This window comes from Anoplopoma fimbria, chromosome 4 (genome assembly GCF_027596085.1).
Source record: "Anoplopoma fimbria isolate UVic2021 breed Golden Eagle Sablefish chromosome 4, Afim_UVic_2022, whole genome shotgun sequence".
Classification (NCBI taxonomy): domain Eukaryota; kingdom Metazoa; phylum Chordata; class Actinopteri; order Perciformes; family Anoplopomatidae; genus Anoplopoma; species Anoplopoma fimbria.
In genome coordinates, this window is record NC_072452.1 from 15649849 (window position 1) to 15668869 (window position 19021).

The 19021-nt window shown below is 40.2% G+C and overlaps 2 protein-coding genes across 5 annotated transcripts; both read left to right on the forward strand.

Annotated features, from left to right (window-relative positions):
• Positions 1–100: 100 nt before the first annotated feature.
• trmt112 (tRNA methyltransferase activator subunit 11-2) lies at positions 101–3967 on the forward strand. The gene is made up of 4 exons (XM_054597790.1): positions 101–324; positions 900–1001; positions 1307–1399; positions 3355–3967. The coding sequence occupies exons 1-4, from the start codon at positions 250–252 to the stop codon at positions 3454–3456; spliced, it is 372 nt and encodes a 123-aa protein (XP_054453765.1). The 5' UTR covers positions 101–249; the 3' UTR covers positions 3457–3967.
• Positions 3968–5845: 1878 nt separating this feature from the next.
• tgfb5 (transforming growth factor, beta 5) lies at positions 5846–14388 on the forward strand. Of its 4 annotated transcripts, none has more exons than XM_054597538.1 (9): positions 5846–6226; positions 7273–7672; positions 8724–8887; positions 9603–9735; positions 9879–9989; positions 11354–11534; positions 11947–12100; positions 13719–13891; positions 14294–14388. In XM_054597538.1, exons 2-8 carry the CDS (start codon positions 7312–7314, stop codon positions 13875–13877), a joined length of 1263 nt encoding a protein of 420 aa, XP_054453513.1. In that variant the 5' UTR covers positions 5846–6226; positions 7273–7311; the 3' UTR covers positions 13878–13891; positions 14294–14388. The 4 variants fall into 4 exon arrangements, with proteins under 4 accessions (XP_054453513.1, XP_054453512.1, XP_054453511.1 ...); XM_054597537.1 differs by lacking the exon at positions 14294–14388 and adding an exon at positions 14060–14176; XM_054597536.1 differs by lacking the exon at positions 14294–14388 and having other exon boundaries at positions 7255–7672; positions 13719–14176.
• The last annotated feature ends 4633 nt before the right edge of the window (positions 14389–19021 follow it).

Consider the following 19021-nt stretch of genomic DNA (forward strand, 5'->3'; position numbering starts at 1 on the left):
AATAACAATAAAGGGACTACTACAAAGAGACATATTGATACTGTATTTACAAAAGCTAAATAAGGGCTGTTGCCTAGGAACCGACGGGAGTGGAGTTACAGTTTCGGGGACCTCTTTTAGCGATGCAACAACGGCACTTCCGGTCCACATGTAAACGTTACAGCGTGATTTAAACGTAAATTAAAGACTCGCTATCTGTGTACATTTACTATAAAACTATCTGTCAACCAGTAACAGTTGTTTGTCAGAATGAAGCTGCTCACGCACAACATGTTGACATCTCACGTGAAGGGAGTCACCAAAGGATACCCGCTGCTCATCAAGGTAAACTGTCAACACCCGACGAGCTACATGCTAACGCTAACTCTTAATACACAATGTCCTGCTGTGTTTTCTGTTTGAGCTCATTGCTACTTGAACTGTATCACTTAACACGTGCAGGTTGGATTCTCTTACAAAAACTGCAGAGATAGATTGTTATAAAACATGCAAATCTCGATTAGATTACACCCGTAGCTTTATATCCTTACATACATTGGATTTCAATATCATTTCAATGATGAACAGTTTGATACTTCTGTGGTCAAAATCATTTAATTTGAGTGTCTGAATTCTCAGTGTGAAATATATTATATAGTGCCCTCAAAAATACCCTTTATGGAAATAGCAAACTTACCATGTAAGCTACAGTCTTTACTAAAAACGCCATGCTTAAGATGTGTAAATGACACCTATGTGACATTATACTGTACCTGTTAGTAACTAGATAACAGATATTGCATCATGAACAAATGGCAGAGGAAGTTATTTTGAAGTTAGGACTGCTAGTGTTTGAGGCCCCTGCATTTCTACACTAATAGACTGTGTTGATTCCTCCCGATTTTGTTTTCTTTGTGCAGGCAACTGAGGTGAAGGTGAATGAGGTGGACTTCAACCCTCAGTTTGTCAGCCGGATGATCCCCAAGCTGGAGTGGAGCGCTCTGGTCCAGGCTGCAGATGAGGTGAGTCAGATCCTTTAATAGCTCACATTGTAAACATGAATACCAGTACTATTTTGGAGCATTCTAGAGAGAAATTGTAAAGCTTACTAGTAAGAAAAATAATAGCAAGAAAATCAGTATACAGTTAACAGTATTCCATTACCGAGGTGTTGGGTGTTATGTCATTGTGTTTTTATTTCTCTACGGTCTTGTTAACCAGCAGGTGGAGATTATGTCATCGTCTCTTCTGCCACCCAGTAACATCCACTAATTAATTTACAACTGCCCAGTTTAAAAACTTGTTACTATATCTTTTCTCTCTTTAGTTGGGTCAACGGCAAGACCTGCCGGGTGAGCTGGTGCCAGAATACGAGAACAACGAAGAATTCCTGAAGAAAGTGCACAGAGTGCTATTAGAGGTAAGAAGCTCACAGTCGTTCCTGTTTGTGTTTTTGACTGCAGGGTATTTAAAACAACAGAGTGTAGTTACAGGATGCACATGATGAATTAGTTATTGTTTGGCCCGTAACAAACTATCCTCATTATCTGTTACTCTGGAGATTGATTAAATTACCTTATTTATCTTTTGGTCTTATAAATAGTGAAATTGTTTTTGTTGACATCATCAGATGTCTTATTTTGTCCAACCAACGGTCCAAGACGCAAAGATATTTGATTTACAATTATAAAAACAACAAATACACTCATTGGAGAAGCTGGAACGAGAGAATGTTTGGCATTTTTACTTAAAAATGACCGAAACCATCGATCCATTATCAAAAAAGATCATTTTTTGTTGATCGACTAATCAATGTACGGACTGCTTGCTGCGGCTGTTTTTTTCCCGCCATGGTTACAGAGAGCTCGTTTCGGGGCAAATATTTTAATTCACAGGTTGATGTGGCTCTTTGATTAAATTTTTTAATAAAACCCACACACATACATGAAACGATTTTTTTTAAAGTTAGGAAACGGTGTGTTGGTCCTTCTGTGTGGAGGAACCACTTCTACATTCTTGATATTATTTGCCATGTTGATTCCAGCAGTGTTTTCTATTCTTGTTTCACTTAACACAGTAAATGAATCAATAAGATAGTTATGGGATGTATTTGTTTAGAACACATAAGTACTTATTTTGGATCAAACAACAAAAACTCTTGACTCTCAGTAACATAGGAAGGTACAGTCGGCACTTCACATCCTGTTTCTATTACTGGCAATAGCAATTAGCAGCAAAGCTTTCATGTGGTTGTTTACTGCACAGTGTCTTGTTTTTCATTACTGCACCACGTCCATTCAGCGGAAGACAGTGCCATTTATCTAGAGATGAAACACAGGAACTAAAATACTTTAGTTTGAGACACTATTCTAATGAACATAGCATGTTGGCTCCAAGACATTGCGAAAAATCTTTGGCATTAATGGTAAACAGGCTGCACTTATATGGTGCTTTACACTTTGCCTCTCACCAACACACTGATGGTGACAGAGGATCCAGGGATCGCACCATCAACCCTGTGATTAGTGGACGACCTGCTCTTCCTCCCGAGCCACAGCCGCCCGCTATGTCATAGCCACTTTGTGCTGCAATGACAGCCTCCATTGTTCTGGGAAGATTTTCCAAAGGATTTTGGAGCCTTGCTGCAGGGATTTGCTCCCATTCAGCCACAAGAGCATCAGTGAGGTCCAATACTGGTTCCAGTTCATCTCAAAGTTGTTGGATGAAGTAGAGGTCAGGGCTCTATGCAAGTCAGTTGATGTTGGAAAAATGTGTTGAATGCATTTCCTTCCTCATAAAACAAGACTATTTTAAGTTCTTCATTGTTTACATTAAGGTTAACTTTCTTGCAGTCTTCCTCCTCTTCACTGCCTCCTTTAACATAGTGCTGCATTTCTTGGTGCATTACAGTCACCTGTGGATCATTGTAGTGTGAAGCCAGTGGCAGGACTGTGTACGGTATAGGATGAACAAAACAAGGGCACACACTATAAAAACCACTGCTTGTGGTCAGAAACTCCATAGGGTACCATTAGTGGTGAGGTACTAAAAAAACCAGATTCATTAGGATTTAGGTGGTGGCCTCACAGGTTTCATGTAATGCTGACAGGTGTTGATTGGGCTGGTAACTTCAGCCTACTTATAGTCTATTAAGTTACACAACCATTATTAAACTGTCTTTGCAAAATCATATCTTTTGTCTTTAAATGGACCACATCCCACTGTTCACTGTAGGATTTAAGATTTTCCGTAATTGGAAATAATCCGGGGACAAACCAAAAGTATGCCGACACTCTTGGCCATGCAGTATATTTTGCTCTACGGTGACATCCAGTGGCAGCCTCTCATCTCTCATCTTGGTTGTGTGTTTTGCAGGTGGAGGTGATAGAAGGCTGCCTGCGGTGCCCTGAATCAGGACGAGAGTTCCCCATCTCCAGAGGAATCCCCAACATGCTGCTGAGCGAGGACGAGGTGTAGATGGCAGCTTCACGAAGCCAACGGTTCTCACACGCAACCTCACCCCAAGCTGTCACTCAGATGGGATTGTGGGTATTCAGAGAGAAGAGAGAGGCTGGACTTAAGTTGGTGCCATGAGAACCGCACTTGGTTGATTGTTGTTGTGACATTCAAGTGGCTGTTGCTGCCAATAGAAGAATAACAGATGGAAATGTTCCCAGCGTAACCCCCAGTGGTTTTATCTGTATTTATTTTTGTTACTGTTTGGGTTCACTTTTTTTTTTTCTTTTTCAATAAAACTGTCCTGATTTCCACGACAGCCACTATTGTTTTAGGTTTTTGTGGAAAATCTGGATTCACTTATATTACAGACATGGTAACATATCTAAAACATCCGAGGCTCCATGAGTGAGAGGCAGGCTCTGAACCCCATCTCGCCCTCTCTCAAGGTTTAAGAAAGTGCTGAGGGCCAGATGACGTGGCAGTGGCTTGTCTATATTTGGCTTTGAGGAAAAGAGGCAGGAAAAAAGAAGGCAGGCTGGAAGTTGTTTTTGAGGAAGTCAGTCTTTTTTTTTTTTTTTTTTTTTTTTTTTTTTTTCATGCCACACTTTACAGCGCACACACACACACACACACACAAAAAACCCACCTGGGAGGGCTGCTGTGATCTGAGATTCCCCACTGTGTATCTGGTCTTTTAAAGGAAGAGTTGAAGTCCACCTAGACAACGTAAGTGTCTTTCTAGTCGGTAAGATGGTGCAGCACCAAGTTCTAACAAGAGCCTGTTTGTTTCGCAGGCGGTGTTATCATTTTTAGAAACCTTGCCAGGGCAGACGATGAAGGGGGGGTTTGCCCTGACCAGAAAGCCTTGAGGCAGCCTGAGTCTCTCCTACCTTTCCCTTCTACTTAGAGCAATTACAGGCCTCCACCCGCAACTATAATAATGGTATAATGGGATGGCAGCAGAGCAGCAATAAAAACCAACCCTGACAGATTAACAGCCCTCTCCAAGTTCTGAGCTGTAATTAACAATGAGACCGAAAGAGGAACAGAGAGGAAAGAAAGGGCCCAGATTGAAAGCTAGAAAAGATAAAGATAAAAAGGGATGGGTTGTGGAGGGATTTTAATAAAATTAGAATAAGCCTTAAATGTGGATGAGTGAGTCTATGATCCTAACTAAAGCTGCATTTTCAAAACACCGGCATGTACTTATGGATTATCCCCATCTTCTATTTTATAATTTTAATGTTTAAAGGTTTATTTCGTCATTTTTGTAAATATGCTTCTTGGCTTGTGTGCAGTAAATGTTCAGCTCCTGCTGATTCACTCTGTTAGCTTAGCTTAGCAAAACGACTTGAATAAATTGGCTTTGTCCAAAGGTTTCAAAATCCACCTACAAGAAACTCTAAAGTTTACTAATTACAATGTGATATATAATTTGTTTAGTTTGCATCAAAACCGAATTGTAAAAACAACAATTCCACATTTTATGGGCAGATACGTTTCCAGGAACTTCCTCGATTCTCAACTGGTCTCCTAGAATATCTACCGGGGGACTTGCCTTGGTAACTGGAGGTTTACCATTTACCATCGAATGTTTGCCTGTGTCTGTGTGAAAAGACAGTGACAAATAAATTCCCTTGCAAGATTAACGAAGTACAATATTAATGTAAGTTCTTTGCAGTTACTTCCCCAAATAGTGGAAATGGCGGAGTTGCTATAGGCTCTGAGGAAAACAGAAAGTGATCTGGTTGTCATAGCAATAATACCACTTGGTAACATGTTTAAGATAAACTGAGCTAACCAGCTGCTGGTCATCAATCTTCTCATCTTATAAAACAGCAAATAAGCATATTTCCCAAAATGTTTAACTGTTCCTTTTATGTTTACCTGTGGAGAGAGAGTGGTGCATTTTGTGGAGAGAATAAATTGCAAAATGTGTGTGAGAGAGGAAGATGGCTCTTGCCTACATAATCACACACTCGCTTCACTTTGGTGGCATCCCACCCCACCACCACCACCACCACCACCTCTCCTCCATCCAGTCCCTCCCTCCTCCTCCTCCCTCTGTCTGAGCCTTTCTCACTGAGGATCTGCACAGTAATGGAGTCACATCATGCAGCAGGTCTCTGTGTTTTCAGCACAGCTTTCAGACTGGAGTTCATTTAGTCCGGGGATTTGTAATTTACTGTAAAGTTTCCTCTTTTTTAAACTCACAGAACAAGGACTTCTTTCATATATTTTTCTGCGTCATGTCTTTTTATGTCGTCTGACTTTTTCCGTGTTTTCATGTTTATATGAGGGGGATTAACAGTTTTCCAACATAAATCAACAGTTTCTTTCTACGTTTTAGTGCAAGCTGCTTTCTGTTTACATATAACTGGGAATGAGAGGAGCTCGTCTTTTTGTTTGTTTTTTTTAAAGCTGCAACTTGATTTTCTGGGAGTGGGTATGGGCCAGTTTTTTGCTCCACAGATGGGTCTTTCGGAGGTGAGAGCATGTGAGCTTGGCTGCATCAGATAGTTCAGTGAGCTGCTGAGGTCTTAGTGTGGAGGACTTGCGACATGGGCTGAGCTCCTGTGATGAGTAGTTTCTCCTGAAAGCTGTTGAATATTCCGAGGATGGACGACGGAAAACGGAGACGGATGAAACTTAATTTATCGGTTAAACTGTAATTAGATAGATTCACCTTTTTGCACGCGGAAAGCGCACGCGCACTGGCACGAGACAACAGCGGAGCTTTTGAGCGCACCAAATTGGAGTTCAAGCGTCGGCCAAAATTTCACTAAATGTAAGTTGTTGTTTTTTTTACTGTGGAGTCTGGTTGTAGTGTTATTTCATTCTAGCGTGGAGAAGCAGTTGCTCTTGTACGGATTCTTTCTTTTTAATTTGATATCTTAAACTTGGATTAAAGAACAAACGACAATGCGTATTTTTCTCTGTCTGGTCTTAAAATATGCAGCCTCATCTATGAACAATGTTGTAAAATGACCGAGGCAGAATAAAAGTTAAGTCAGCAGATGTGGTTTTCCTTTCCACAGAAAGTGGTTTGGACCGAAATAGCCCGTTAGAACTGTAGATTGGATATTTTGGGGGCTTTATTTTATTCCAGTAGTTTTATTCTAGTAGTTTTATTCCAGTAGTTTTATTCTAGTAGTTTTATTCCAGTAGTTTTATTCTAGTAGTTTTATTCCAGTAGTTTTATTCCAGTAGTTTTATTCTAGTAGTTTTATTCCAGTAGTTTTATTCTAGTAGTTTTATTCCAGTAGTTTTATTCTAGTAGTTTTATTCCAGTAGTTTTATTCCAGTAGTTTTATTCCAGTAGTTTTATTCTAGTAGTTTTATTCCAGTAGTTTTATTCTAGTAGTTTTATTCCAGTAGTTTTATTCTAGTAGTTTTATTCCAGTAGTTTTATTCTAGTAGTTTTATTCCAGTAGTTTTATTCCAGTAGTTTTATTCCAGTAGTTTTATTCTAGTAGTTTTATTCCAGTAGTTTATTCCAGTAGTTTTATTCCAGTAGTTTTATTCTAGTAGTTTTATTCCAGTAGTTTTATTCCAGTAGTTTTATTCCAGTAGTTTTATTCTAGTAGTTTTATTCCAGTAGTTTTATTCCAGTAGTTTTATTCCAGTAGTTTTTCCAGTTTTTATTCTAGTAGTTTTATTCTAGTAGTTTTATTCCAGTAGTTTTATTCTAGTAGTTTTATTCCAGTAGTTTTATTCCAGTAGTCCAGTAGTTGAGCATTGGTGTAACCCTCGGTTTAAAGACACATCTCCTAGTTGTTGGTTTGGAGACTGAGCTTCAGTGACCCTCTCCCACAGTGACCTCCATTGTTTCAGCTGGATCTCCTCCCCGTCCCTCCGTCCCCCCACCGGACAATGTGGCTCCCCCGTCTGGCGGCGCTGCTGCTGCTGCTCCGGTTCTCCGGTGTGTTGTTGGTGGAGGGCTTCAACACGTGCCACTCCATCAACCTGGACGCGCAGAAGTCCCGGCGCATCGAGGCGGTCCGCGGGCAGATTCTCAGCAAGCTCCGCATCCGCAGCCCGCCGGCCAAGGACGAGGCCCCGTCGCCGGGCTCCGTGGCCCCGGAGATCATGCTGCTCTACAACAGCACGCGGGAGCTGCTGAAGGAGCGCGCGCGCCAGGCCGAGTCCGCGTGCGAGCGCGAGAGCAGCGAAGAGGACTATTATGCCAAAGAGGTGCAGAGGATCGACATGCTGCCCCCCCGCACCGACACAAGTGAGTCCACTCATGATAGGACGGAGGGTCTCACAGTGTGGTCCGGGGTCCCGATGGGTCCCTGACAGGGGTCCAAAAAGAACCCACCAGAAACAATCCAAATGACTTAATTGAATGGTTCCCAACGTCTTTCTCTTTGATTATGACTCCTTAAAATAAACAATAGCTGTCCAATAAACAATGTCTATCTGTGGACATTCATCACTGGTTGAACCTCCTTAAAACACAACTTAAGATCGTTTTTTTTCTTCTTAGATTGTTTTATTTAAAGGAGTTTTGGAGGCCAGAAGATGTGAAAGTAGCATAAACAATATTTACTGACAGAAAAGTGCACAGCTTAGCGTTATCACTTTTTTATGTGTCACATAATAAGAATTAAATGCACTGACTAAATAGGCTTCACCTTCATCAGTACCATTTCACATTCTGTTTTAAAAGTATCGGTAGTGGAAGAAGTATAAAGATCTTACTTAAGTTAAAGTATGTTTAAAAAAAACACTCTTTTACAAGTTAAATTGTTGCAGTCGAAGTCAAGTTTTATATGCATGGTAACTAATGGCAGAGACATAAAAAAGAGTAAAGATGATTGAGAAGGTCAAGTTATCAGGGTAGAAGGTGTTTATCCTTCAACAGCTACTGTAGATGTACTCTTGAGCAAGACATTCAATTATCTGATGCCTTCAAAGCAGCTTTATAATGTCAAACTGCCAGCTGTGGTTGGCTTATAGAAATTAAACTTCATTAGGGAGATTTTTAAGATTAATGTTTCCGCATACTACATGGTACATGATTACATAACTGTAATGATGTTTCATACAGTAAAATCCATGAGCGCAACAATTATACATATTAAACATAAGACCAGACACATTTACTTACTGCCCCCAATCCTATAATTTAGTTTCCAGACACTCATCAGCAGTAATTATGTCCGAGACAATGCATCAGCCCCACAGAGCTTTTAACCAATACTATAAATACAACATTGTCTGAGAAGGCATGAGATGTTGTTGGATCATTAGTCATCCTTTTTTCTGTTTATTTCATCCAGATGCGGTGCAGCCAGTGACCCCCGACCCCCATTACAGAGTCGTCCACTTCGACGTCAGTGGCGTGGACCTGACCAACAGCACCCTGGTCAAGGCTGAGTTCAGGATCTTCAGAGCTCCCAACCCGCAGGCCCGGGCTTCAGAGCAGAGAGTGGAGATCTATCAGGTAAACAACAGAGCGATGGCTTAAAAGCAGAAACCTGTTTATCACTTTTACTGCAGCAGAACCATCAATTAGCATTTAATCTCAAATATCACTGAAAGACAATTCGATTGCTGTCTTTTTAACCTTTTACATCCAAAAATGACATTTTCCACAATAATGAAGGAGACACTGAATCCATGCTTCTTAAAACTCACTTCAGACTGTCTTTGGTCTAAAAGGAGCAGACACAAGAGTTGTTTCTTCTTTTGGAAAAAATATTTTCATATCAAATGGTGTGACCAGGAATGCCTTTTAAATAGTTTTTTTGGGGCGGTAGATTTTCCCTCCAGGAAAATGGGCATCAGGCCAACAAGACTATTATCACAATAAATCTTCACAATTTAAGCTATAATTGTATTTTGAATTGTATTGAGACTTTTCTCACCTCTAACAGAAATATGTTGGCCCCAGGAAAGTGAGTAAACACAATTAACATGCCTGATGACAGATCTATAGGCTGCTATAGGTTTTTATGACACACAGTGTTTGGCTCTGTGCCATTCATGTGTTATGTAAAGAATGAAGGAAGATGAACTCCCTGCCGTCTTTACCACAGTGGAAATTATAATGTGTGTGTGTGTGTGTGTGTGTGTGTGTGTGTGTGTGTGTGTGTGTGTGTGTGTGTGTGTGTGTGTGTGTGTGTGTGTGTGTGTGTGTGTGTGTGTGTGTTTAACAGCTGCTGAAGCCAGATGAAGAGAGCACCTCCACTCAACGTTACATTGACTCCCGCACCGTTCAGCCGAAGACGAAGGGAGCATGGATCTCTGTGGACGTTACCGAAACCATTAAGGACTGGGTGTCAGATCCAGGTTGGCCTCAGCACTTCCTCCACATAATGAGGCATATATATATATATATATTCAATATATATATATGTATATGCGCACACACACACACTCACACACTGTCTCTCTGTCAGCTGAACTCAATGTGTGTCCTTCCTACTGATCAGAGAACAATCTTGGCCTGAAGTTGGGCATCCACTGTCCGTGCTGCACATTTGTCCCGTCAACCAACAACATTGTTCCCAACAAGAGTGAGGAGCTGGAGGCTCTCTTTGCAGGTCTGTTGCACTTATTTTTTTTTCTGTCACGTTAGCCAAGTCTTGGTACTCATACAAATGTGCTGAGTGGATGACTAGAGCAGCTTGTATTAACCCTCAGTGATTAAATCTTAAACCTTGTTTTTTTTTTCGACTTGAGGGAAATTGTCACTCCTTGTACAGAAAATGCTGAGTTTAACCTCCTTTTTTCAAAGACGCTGTTTTGAACATTGAACATGTTTCAACATGATGAATTTAGACTTTGCTGAAGTCTCTATAGATGTATGTTGTTTGTTTTGTGGATGACTGGTCAGCATGCAACATTATTTGTATTTGAGCCACATGTGAAAATTAACCACAACACATTAACAAATAAATAATTACATTGACAGCCAGTGTGTTAAAGATCTGATCAACAAAATAAATTGACATTGAACATAGCCTCAATTTTATCTAAATGGCCACTGAGACGAAAAATCGAAGAGGTCGGTTGTAAATATCTTTGTGCAGGTGTTAAAAGCACTTGTGTAGGATTTATCAGCACAGCAATAATCCTGCAGGCGCCTCCAAGAAGATGATGAAATGGTGATAAAACAGGAACAATGGAGACACTGTTCTTCCTGTGAAAGTCTCTGTGAAACTGTCAAAGGACTGTCTGTGCTGCTTCATTTACACCCCAAATTATGGCACTCCTCAAGATTTACACTGAGTAGAGTAAAGTCAGTTTTTTTACCACTTGGAAAAAAATATTAACTTTTGAAACTTATACAAGCAGGGGCTTGTATTGGCTTGTACTCAGAACACCCATAAAATCAGATACCAACAGGCAGCCTGTTATTCCTGGTTTATATATATGTGCGTGTGCGTGTGTGTGTGTGTGTGCGTGTGCGTGTGTGTGTGTGTGTGTGTGTGTGTGTGTGTGTGTACATCTGTACTGTAATTTATATGCACTGTACTGTCTATGTACTGTAATATTTGTTCAGCAATAATCACAAATTGCTGAATTCTCAGATATTTTTTTTTTCAAAAAAACAAAATCATAGTGTATTTCTGTATATGACCTACTTCTGAAGTAGGAATTCAAAGGTGTAACTGGGTAGTTTTACAACCGTTTTGGCATGTGACCCTTAAAAACAAGGCAAAGTCTACTCACAAACCCTCGTCACAGACTACATTTATCTTCCACTAGTGAGTGATTTTGCTCTTTCAGATTGTTTTGAATAGTTTTTACAGCCTGAAGAGGGGAGACAATCCAGTATTTCACTATAAAAAAAAAATAATTTCATTTTTTATCGATCATTGTGTGACCCCTCAGGTTTACCCCCTGGGGGTCCCGACCCCGACAGAGAGAACCATTGTGTTAACTGTTACACTTATCTACGTAGGTGTTGATGACGAGCTGCTTCGTCAGTTGAGAAAGCCCGGTCAGGTTAAAGGCCAGGCAGATTTCAGCACCAAGACGCCGCACCTCATCCTCACAGTGCTGCCCAGCGAAAGAGTGGACAACCCGACCAAGAAGAACCGCAAGAAGAGGGCGGCCGCCACAGAAACCAAAACCTGCTCCCGGTAGGCCGCCAACGGGCCACGTGTGTGTGTGTCTGTGGGTGTGTGAGGTTATGTGTGACTGACTGACGGCACTGACGTGTAGTTTCATAATTCTGAAATCTAGTTGTGGTGGGCGGTGTATTTTTTTTCTCCTGACCCAAAACTTTGCAGACTATTGTGTGTCAAAACTAACAATATTGACCCTGTGTTTAGACTGCAGGCCAAGAGGCGTGCAGTGTTTTATCTAGACTACCTCGCGCTGCGGGGGAACAGTCTAGCCGACTTGCATAGTCATTAGCTTGTGATGGCTGGCTCTTCAATGGGGACCCGTTGCCATTTTCCCATGACCCAACTTTGGTTGCTTCCCCTGGACCATTAAAAAAACAGGATGGCGTTGAAATATTTGCTTGTGTCTCCTCTCGGTGTGTCTCAGTGGCTCAGACCAGGGCTGCTGCCTGCGCTCGCTCTACATCGACTTCAGGCGGGACCTCAACTGGAAGTGGATTCACGAGCCCAAAGGTTACAAAGCCAACTTCTGTTCCGGCAACTGCCCTTACATCTGGAGTGCCAACAACCACTATAACATGGTGAGTTGGTATGTTTGGTATGATGAGATGCAACCAGGACTTTGTGTTGAAGCTTTTTTGGTACCATCCAAATTATGTCTAAAGTATTGAAAACTGAAAATAACTGGCATCAAATATTTTGTCCGATTTAATTATTCTTTGATCAGACAGTTCCTGATGTGAATCAAAATTTTATTTAGGTAAAAAGAGAAAGTTCAGCCTAACCCCAGCTCTACATATAAGTCAAGACACAAATACCTTAATGTGTCTGAACATTTGGTGACGACCTACATCTCTTAAAAGTCCATAAAGCCACTGTGAAACAAGCCACCACAACAAAAACAACTGTTTTAACCACTCAGACAAATAAGTTACTCTGCAACCTTTTTCAATAAAGTCACACAAAGTCAAATGTGCTCTTTTTTCCAAATCATATTTTGCTGCAATCCTGAGATTCTTGTCCTTATTTTGTTTTTATTTGGCTGGGAAAAGCAACACAGCCAAATCATATGAAAACATAGTTATGAGCAGTTGCTCCAGTACAAACACAAGAAACTTCAATAACTGAAGTGACTCTTCCATCTCTCTAGTAAAACACCAAATGCACCAAACTCCATTCAACCTCCAGATGGATTTCAATGTAAAGCAACTGTGAAATGCGGGTGATGTTTTCCTTGAAATTAGCTTTAAGTGCCTTGTTTGTGGTGGCTAAATACCACAGTTAGCTTTATCTCATAGCTTATGACTTGGCTGGAGCCTGACTGGCTCTTACATAACCTTCTGATTTACTTTTTTTTTGTTTATATCCATTATTCATTAGATTTCTAGAATATTTACATTTATACAACACTTGATTCGCTGCAATGAGACATGTTGTTGCTGACAACAAATGCTGCTGTGGCTTTCACACCATTTGATTTTCTTGGTTTGATGGAGTTTGGCAGTTTTGTTGTGCATGTTAAAGTGTTTGAAGGATAAAAAAGGAAACACATTGACACATTAGTAAGGACACATTGACACACAGTAATACATTTACCTACACAGCCTTCTTTAAAAGCCCCTGAAAATGTACAACATTAAATATTCATGACTAAATACACAGCTATCAAAGTTAAGAAAAACACATTCTTAGGTATTATTCATGAAGATAAACCTTGTTCATTAGCTGCTGCTTCACAAGAAAGAGTCAGACATTTTGGGAAATAAGCTTTTTACCCTGCTTGGCTAGAGTTAGATGAGAAGATTAATAGAACTCTGTGAATATGAAGCTAACGCCCTGATCTGATTAACTTAGATTAGCATAAAGACTGTAGTCGGGTAATTATTGTGCAACTACTTTTTTTAAACGGTTGCCTAGCAACATTAGTGAACAACCCCACAACTGTCATCACATTTTTATTAAAAAGTTGCTAAATCATGATCGGTGCAAAATGTACATGACTTCACCTTTTCCCTACTGAGGCCTGCACACTAAGCACCAGTGAGAAGACATAAATACAAATAAAGAGCGTAGCTAAAGATAATTAACAAAAACTGCTGTAACTTTGACAAAACGTTGTGTTCTTGTAGGAGCTCATCGTTCATATAAAGAAACTGATCTCTTAGTTAACACACTCTTATTATGTGTTCTCCTGGTCAGATCCTGCCCCTGTACAACAAGCTGAACCCTGAGGCCTCCGCCTCGCCCTGCTGCGTCCCTCAGGACCTGGAGCCCCTCACCATTATGTACTTCATAGGCCGCACACCGCGTGTTGAGCAACTCTCCAATATGGTCGTCAAATCCTGCAAGTGCCGCTGAGTTCAGCGGAAGAGGTGAGGGAGGAGAATGATTACGGGACCACAACTACAAACTGTTTTGTTCGGGGTCGGGTTAAAGACGGGAGGACAGACGGACCCTTTGTTCATTAATCTTCTCTTTTGATCACCTTTAGCATATTTTTGAGATGTTATATTTTTACTCAAATATCACATTCTTTACAGGCATGAAAACTTCTGCATTATCTGGAACTTTGCGTTTGATATAGGATCCACTGTAAATATCACAACATAGCTGTATTAAACCTGTACTTGGATATTAAAAGGGGGTGTTGTGTGATTTGGCCCACATTTGGTCTACATGAAAATAATTCTTTTTATCAGGATTTTGGTTCCACCTCGGACATTTATATGCCTGCGGTCGTGGGCAGCAGAGTGAGCGAGATGTGTTTGCTTTAGGTTTAAAGGTGTTGATATCGAGGAGGCGGCCGGGAAAGGTTTGCAGACGGAGATCTTTAGGCGAGGGAGGCAGAGAGCAGATAGAGAAGAGAGAGAGGAGCTGTGTCCAGGCGGAGGCCCTGCCAGCTCTCTGCGGTTCCCGGGCTGAAATCTGCTCGGCGTAAACAGGATGTGAAAGATTTCCAGACACCGACCCGACCACTCATGGAACGCTAGATTTAAATGTTCCCCTCATCTCCTCTGTCTCTCTCTCTCTCTCTCTCTCTCGCTCTCTCGCTCTCTCTCGCTCTCGTTCTCTCTCGCTCTCGTTCTCTGCTGCTCGAGGTTCTGGGATTTGTGGTGGGAGGAGAGAGGGAGAAAAGAGAGGCTTTGAAAATGAGACGTGGGATGATAGGGCTGTGTTTGGAACGGCTGCAAGTTTCTAAGGTGGTATTTTGCAGCCTTTGCAAATTTGTACCTATTTGGGTCTGACTCAAATATTCCTCTCATTGTCGTTTTCTGAATATGCATTTATTATCTTGATGTAAAATAGCTGTTGACTTATTTCTATTCCTATGCTGTGATTTATTTAGTCATACCTATGTTTTACCACCAGACTCACTGATAAACACACAGACACACACAGTCTCTCTCTCTCTACACCCAAGTATCCACATTGACCTCTTTTGATAGAATGGAAACATCCCTAGGGCATATTTTAAATATAGACTCTCTGGTATGCCAGTGGTTTGTTTGTGTATGTATGTGTGTGTGTGTGTGTGTGTGTGTGTGTGTGTGTGTGTGTGTGTGCGCATGCGCGTGTGCGTGTGTGTGTGGCTGGTGAGGTCATGCACAGAAATTATTCCTTGACTTTTATTGTGAATTCCATTGTGTTTGTGACCGGGGGGTGTTCTCTCTGTGACCCTGCTCAGAGTGAGATGTGGATTTATCTTTTTTTACTTTTTGAGGTGTTTGGAAGGTTTGAAAGGAGGTTTTGAAAACTAAAGTTGAATAGGAAGGAAAGCTTCAGTCACAACAACATTTGGTCATGGACGACGGTAACAGAGCCAGTGATTGTCTTTTTTTAACATCATTGTATAGAGAGTTGCAAAGATGAAAGAGCTGCTGGTTTCTGAAGGGCTCCCCAGACAATGTAACAATCATAAAGGTTTTCGTCTGCACCACCGGTTTCAATTATTTCAACCCTGTTTTATAAACTTTATTGTGGCCTCAGCCACCATTGCCATAGAAAATCCCAATTGAAACAGTTGAAAGTGTCATTGAATTTAAATCTCCTCTGTTTTATTGGGTTTGATCTAGATGGAAATTTTGAAAAACCTGGCTCAATAAAACCAAAACTATCTGCATGGCCATCAGTGATGGAAAAAGAACTCAGATCTTTTTATGTTGTTTTCTCTAGCGAAAAAAAATAAAAATAGCAGCCAAATTGCACAAGGGTTATATTCACATCAGTTGGACTGCTCTTTATATTGTGATCCTTGCATGTGTGATCAGTCTGGAGCAAACAGCTCAGACTCAGTCCAACCAAAACAATGAACGCTCATAAGCAAGTCAGACCCTGACCAGAAGATGAGTAAACACTCAAAAGATACAAACTGTTCTCCAGCCATTGCAGTAAAATAGTTTTTTGTAAGCCACAGTGAGAATGCAGCCTCAGTGTGTGTGTGTGTGTGTGTGTGTGTGTGTGTGTGTGTGTGTGTGTGTGTGTGTGTGTGTGTGTGTGTGTGTGTGTGTGTGTGTGTGTGTGTGTGTGTGTGTGTGTGTGTGTGTGTGTGTGTGTGTGTGTGCTAGTGCTCGCGCTGTGGTGAGGCTCCCTCCCACCCGAGTAAACTAGCCCCAGCATCTGTTAGTCTTTTCCACTTAACTACCCCTTGCTATATCCAACCTGTACTTATCCCACGGTAGAGCGCCTTGCTCTGTCTCACACTGAGTCCCACTGTCCTTGAGCGGGAAGTCTAACGACCCCCGCCCGCTCACAAACACACACACAATCCAAACCATGTCTGTGCCTTTGACCTTGACTGGGAGTGTACATACAGAACCTGTAGGCATCAAAAGCACACCCATGCACCCAAACATCCGGCCTGTATGGCCTCCATTTAGCCAGATCTGTCATGATTCATGGCTCTGGTTCTTCCCATACTGACCAAGAAATGTAAAAGAGCCCTTGATAACGGTTGTAAAATGTTCTTGAGGATGACAGAAAGCTATTCTCTCTTCCTCTCATGCACCTTGTGGTCGGTGTCAAACATAGCTCACATTACAGGTCTGGACGAGACTTTATTTGTCACACAACTAGATTGAAATCGTTTGTGTTTATTTCTGTCGGTTAAATTAAAGTACAGCTCTAGGGGCAACGGGACACAATAAACAAAAAATAAAAGGTTCTACAAGCAGCAGAGCGAGACACAGGAGTAAACAGAAGATACCAATCTGTGGCCTCAGCATTATTGAAGCCATATTATCGGAGCAGTCAAAGAGCTTTACTTGAGGCCCTGAAATAACAAAACAGCTGGGAGGCCAAACCCACAGAGAACCGGCTGTTCTTTTTGTAAACACAGGAGGGAGACATTTCTGCCATTTATTTTTGGATTGATTCAAAGTACAAAGTGACATTAAATCATGTTTGTTGACAGTTAAGTCTGTTTGTATTGAGCTGGCCTTACTACTGAGGTGACCTCGGAAATCAGATCAAAGTAAGAAGAGCGTTGTGAAAAACAAGACATACTTAACTGATTTATTTTGTCCTATACTATTCTATGACTTTTTTAGACATACTAAACCATATTTTTTTATGACATACTTTACTATGTCTTTTTTAGGAAATTCTACTACTTTTTGATGACTTACTATACTGAGTATTTAATGGCATACTATGGTATTACTTTTTATGATGTACTATTCTACCACTTATAGATCACATACTATTCTATGACTTTTATCACTTACTATTCTGAGGTATTTTTTGACATACTAGACTAACTATAATGAGTATTTAATAATATAATGAGTACATAAGTTATAAAAAAGTTTTAGTATATTATCATACTATGACTTTTTTATCACTTACTATAGTATAACTTCTTGTCACTATCTGATTATTCAATGACATACTGTACTGTTATTTTTTATGACGTAGTATAATATGACTTTTTTATGTCATACTGTACCATTACTTTTGATGACATACTATATAAAGACATTTTCATGACATACTGTACTCTGACTTTTTATCACTTAGTATACTATAACGTTTTCTCACTATATATGAGTAGTAAATGACATACTATACTATTACTTTTATCACTAACTATGCTGAGTATTTAAGAACATACCACACTCTGACTTTTCATCACATACTATACAATAACTTTTTATGACATAATATACCATTACTTTTCAGGACACGCTATACTATTACATTTTTTTACTTACTATACTTGACATTACACTTAAAAAACATTGTCCCGGATTATGCGGTTTGAAAAAGAAATGTGAAATATAATTTTAGAGTTTTACACCAAGAATTTAGTCTAAAAACTGATGGAAGGCTTAATATAAGTGAGCAGCAATTAAAAAAATCCACATTCCTTTTAATGTATAACAAGAAGAATTAAAATAAAATGAGAGTATTAACATCTTTTGTAGGTCACGAGTCAGACTCACACAATATTGATGGGCTGTGGTCGACACAGACAAGTTACCGAGTGAATATCTTTCTCTTTCCAGCCCTCTGTCAACAAATGACAAAATATGTGGGAGCCTGAACTTACTTATTTTGGCGCTGGTGCCTCTTGTAGTAGTTTCTGGTTCTGAGTAAGCAGGAACTGAATGTTTATCGCAAATCCACAAAGAGCCGAGTTCACTCAGGACTTTCAGGGTTCAGGTTTCAGGTCATTTCAAATCTCCTTCTCTCCAGTTGACGGAGGTTTGGGAACAACAGAGTGTGTCTGAATTCTATGCTGCATATTTATTGTATACATTGAGTACTATATACTAATATTTTTTCTCATGTTTTTGCAGTTTGTACAGAAGAACTTACTTTACCTTTTTATACTAGAATGAAATTATACAATACATAAAAATGAAATTTTACCATGCCACTGCCAATCAAACGTTTCAGAGAGAACCCCAGGGAAAAACCCAAATATTTTAATACTTTATATATTTATATATTTTATGTTTTTACAGGCCGTATTTGTAGCTGGTAAATTAAAGAAATGGTTGGAAGAAGTGTAGCATGAAAGGTGAACATACTCCAAAAAAGCGTAGAATTTGTGAGTAGTATAAAACTAGGACAAAGGTTTGGTCAAGATCACTAAACAGCGCTACAGGCTTTGTACATTTAAAGGTGCCCTGTGGAGTTTTCTTTTTTACATCCGCTGTTACTCACCAACACTTATTGTGTGTATTATTTTTGTGTGTCCTTGAGGTCTAACAGACTAGATGAATGCATGAGTTTTCAAAGGTGATATTTCTTAGAAGTTTGAAACCTGTATTCTTTACAACCATTTTTAATAGCCTGTCTTCTCCTTCACTGCCTTTATTGGCAAATTAGTGTTTTTCTTGAGATGGTACAGAAAGTCGACACAATAATATAAAATAAATCAAGAAGGCATCTGCGCAGGCAAGCCAGGTTAAGGTTAATGTCAAATACAAGTGTTTGTTAAGAGAAGTCTGGTAATTGTCACTTTAATGTGTCACTTTAAGACATTATGAGGCATCTAA

Excerpts from the sequence above, each read along its gene's own strand:
- tgfb5 (XM_054597538.1), top strand. The coding sequence starts at position 7,312 with ATGTGGCTCCCCCGTCTGGCGGCGCTGCTGCTGCTGCTCCGGTTCTCC. Across the intron at positions 8,888-9,602 it reads AGAGAGTGGAGATCTATCAG|CTGCTGAAGCCAGATGAAGA; the intron begins GTAAACAACAGA and ends TGTGTTTAACAG. Across the intron at positions 9,990-11,353 it reads GCTGGAGGCTCTCTTTGCAG|GTGTTGATGACGAGCTGCTT; the intron begins GTCTGTTGCACT and ends TTATCTACGTAG.
- trmt112 (XM_054597790.1), top strand. The coding sequence starts at position 250 with ATGAAGCTGCTCACGCACAACATGTTGACATCTCACGTGAAGGGAGTC. Across the intron at positions 325-899 it reads GATACCCGCTGCTCATCAAG|GCAACTGAGGTGAAGGTGAA; the intron begins GTAAACTGTCAA and ends TTCTTTGTGCAG. Across the intron at positions 1,400-3,354 it reads TGCACAGAGTGCTATTAGAG|GTGGAGGTGATAGAAGGCTG; the intron begins GTAAGAAGCTCA and ends TGTGTTTTGCAG.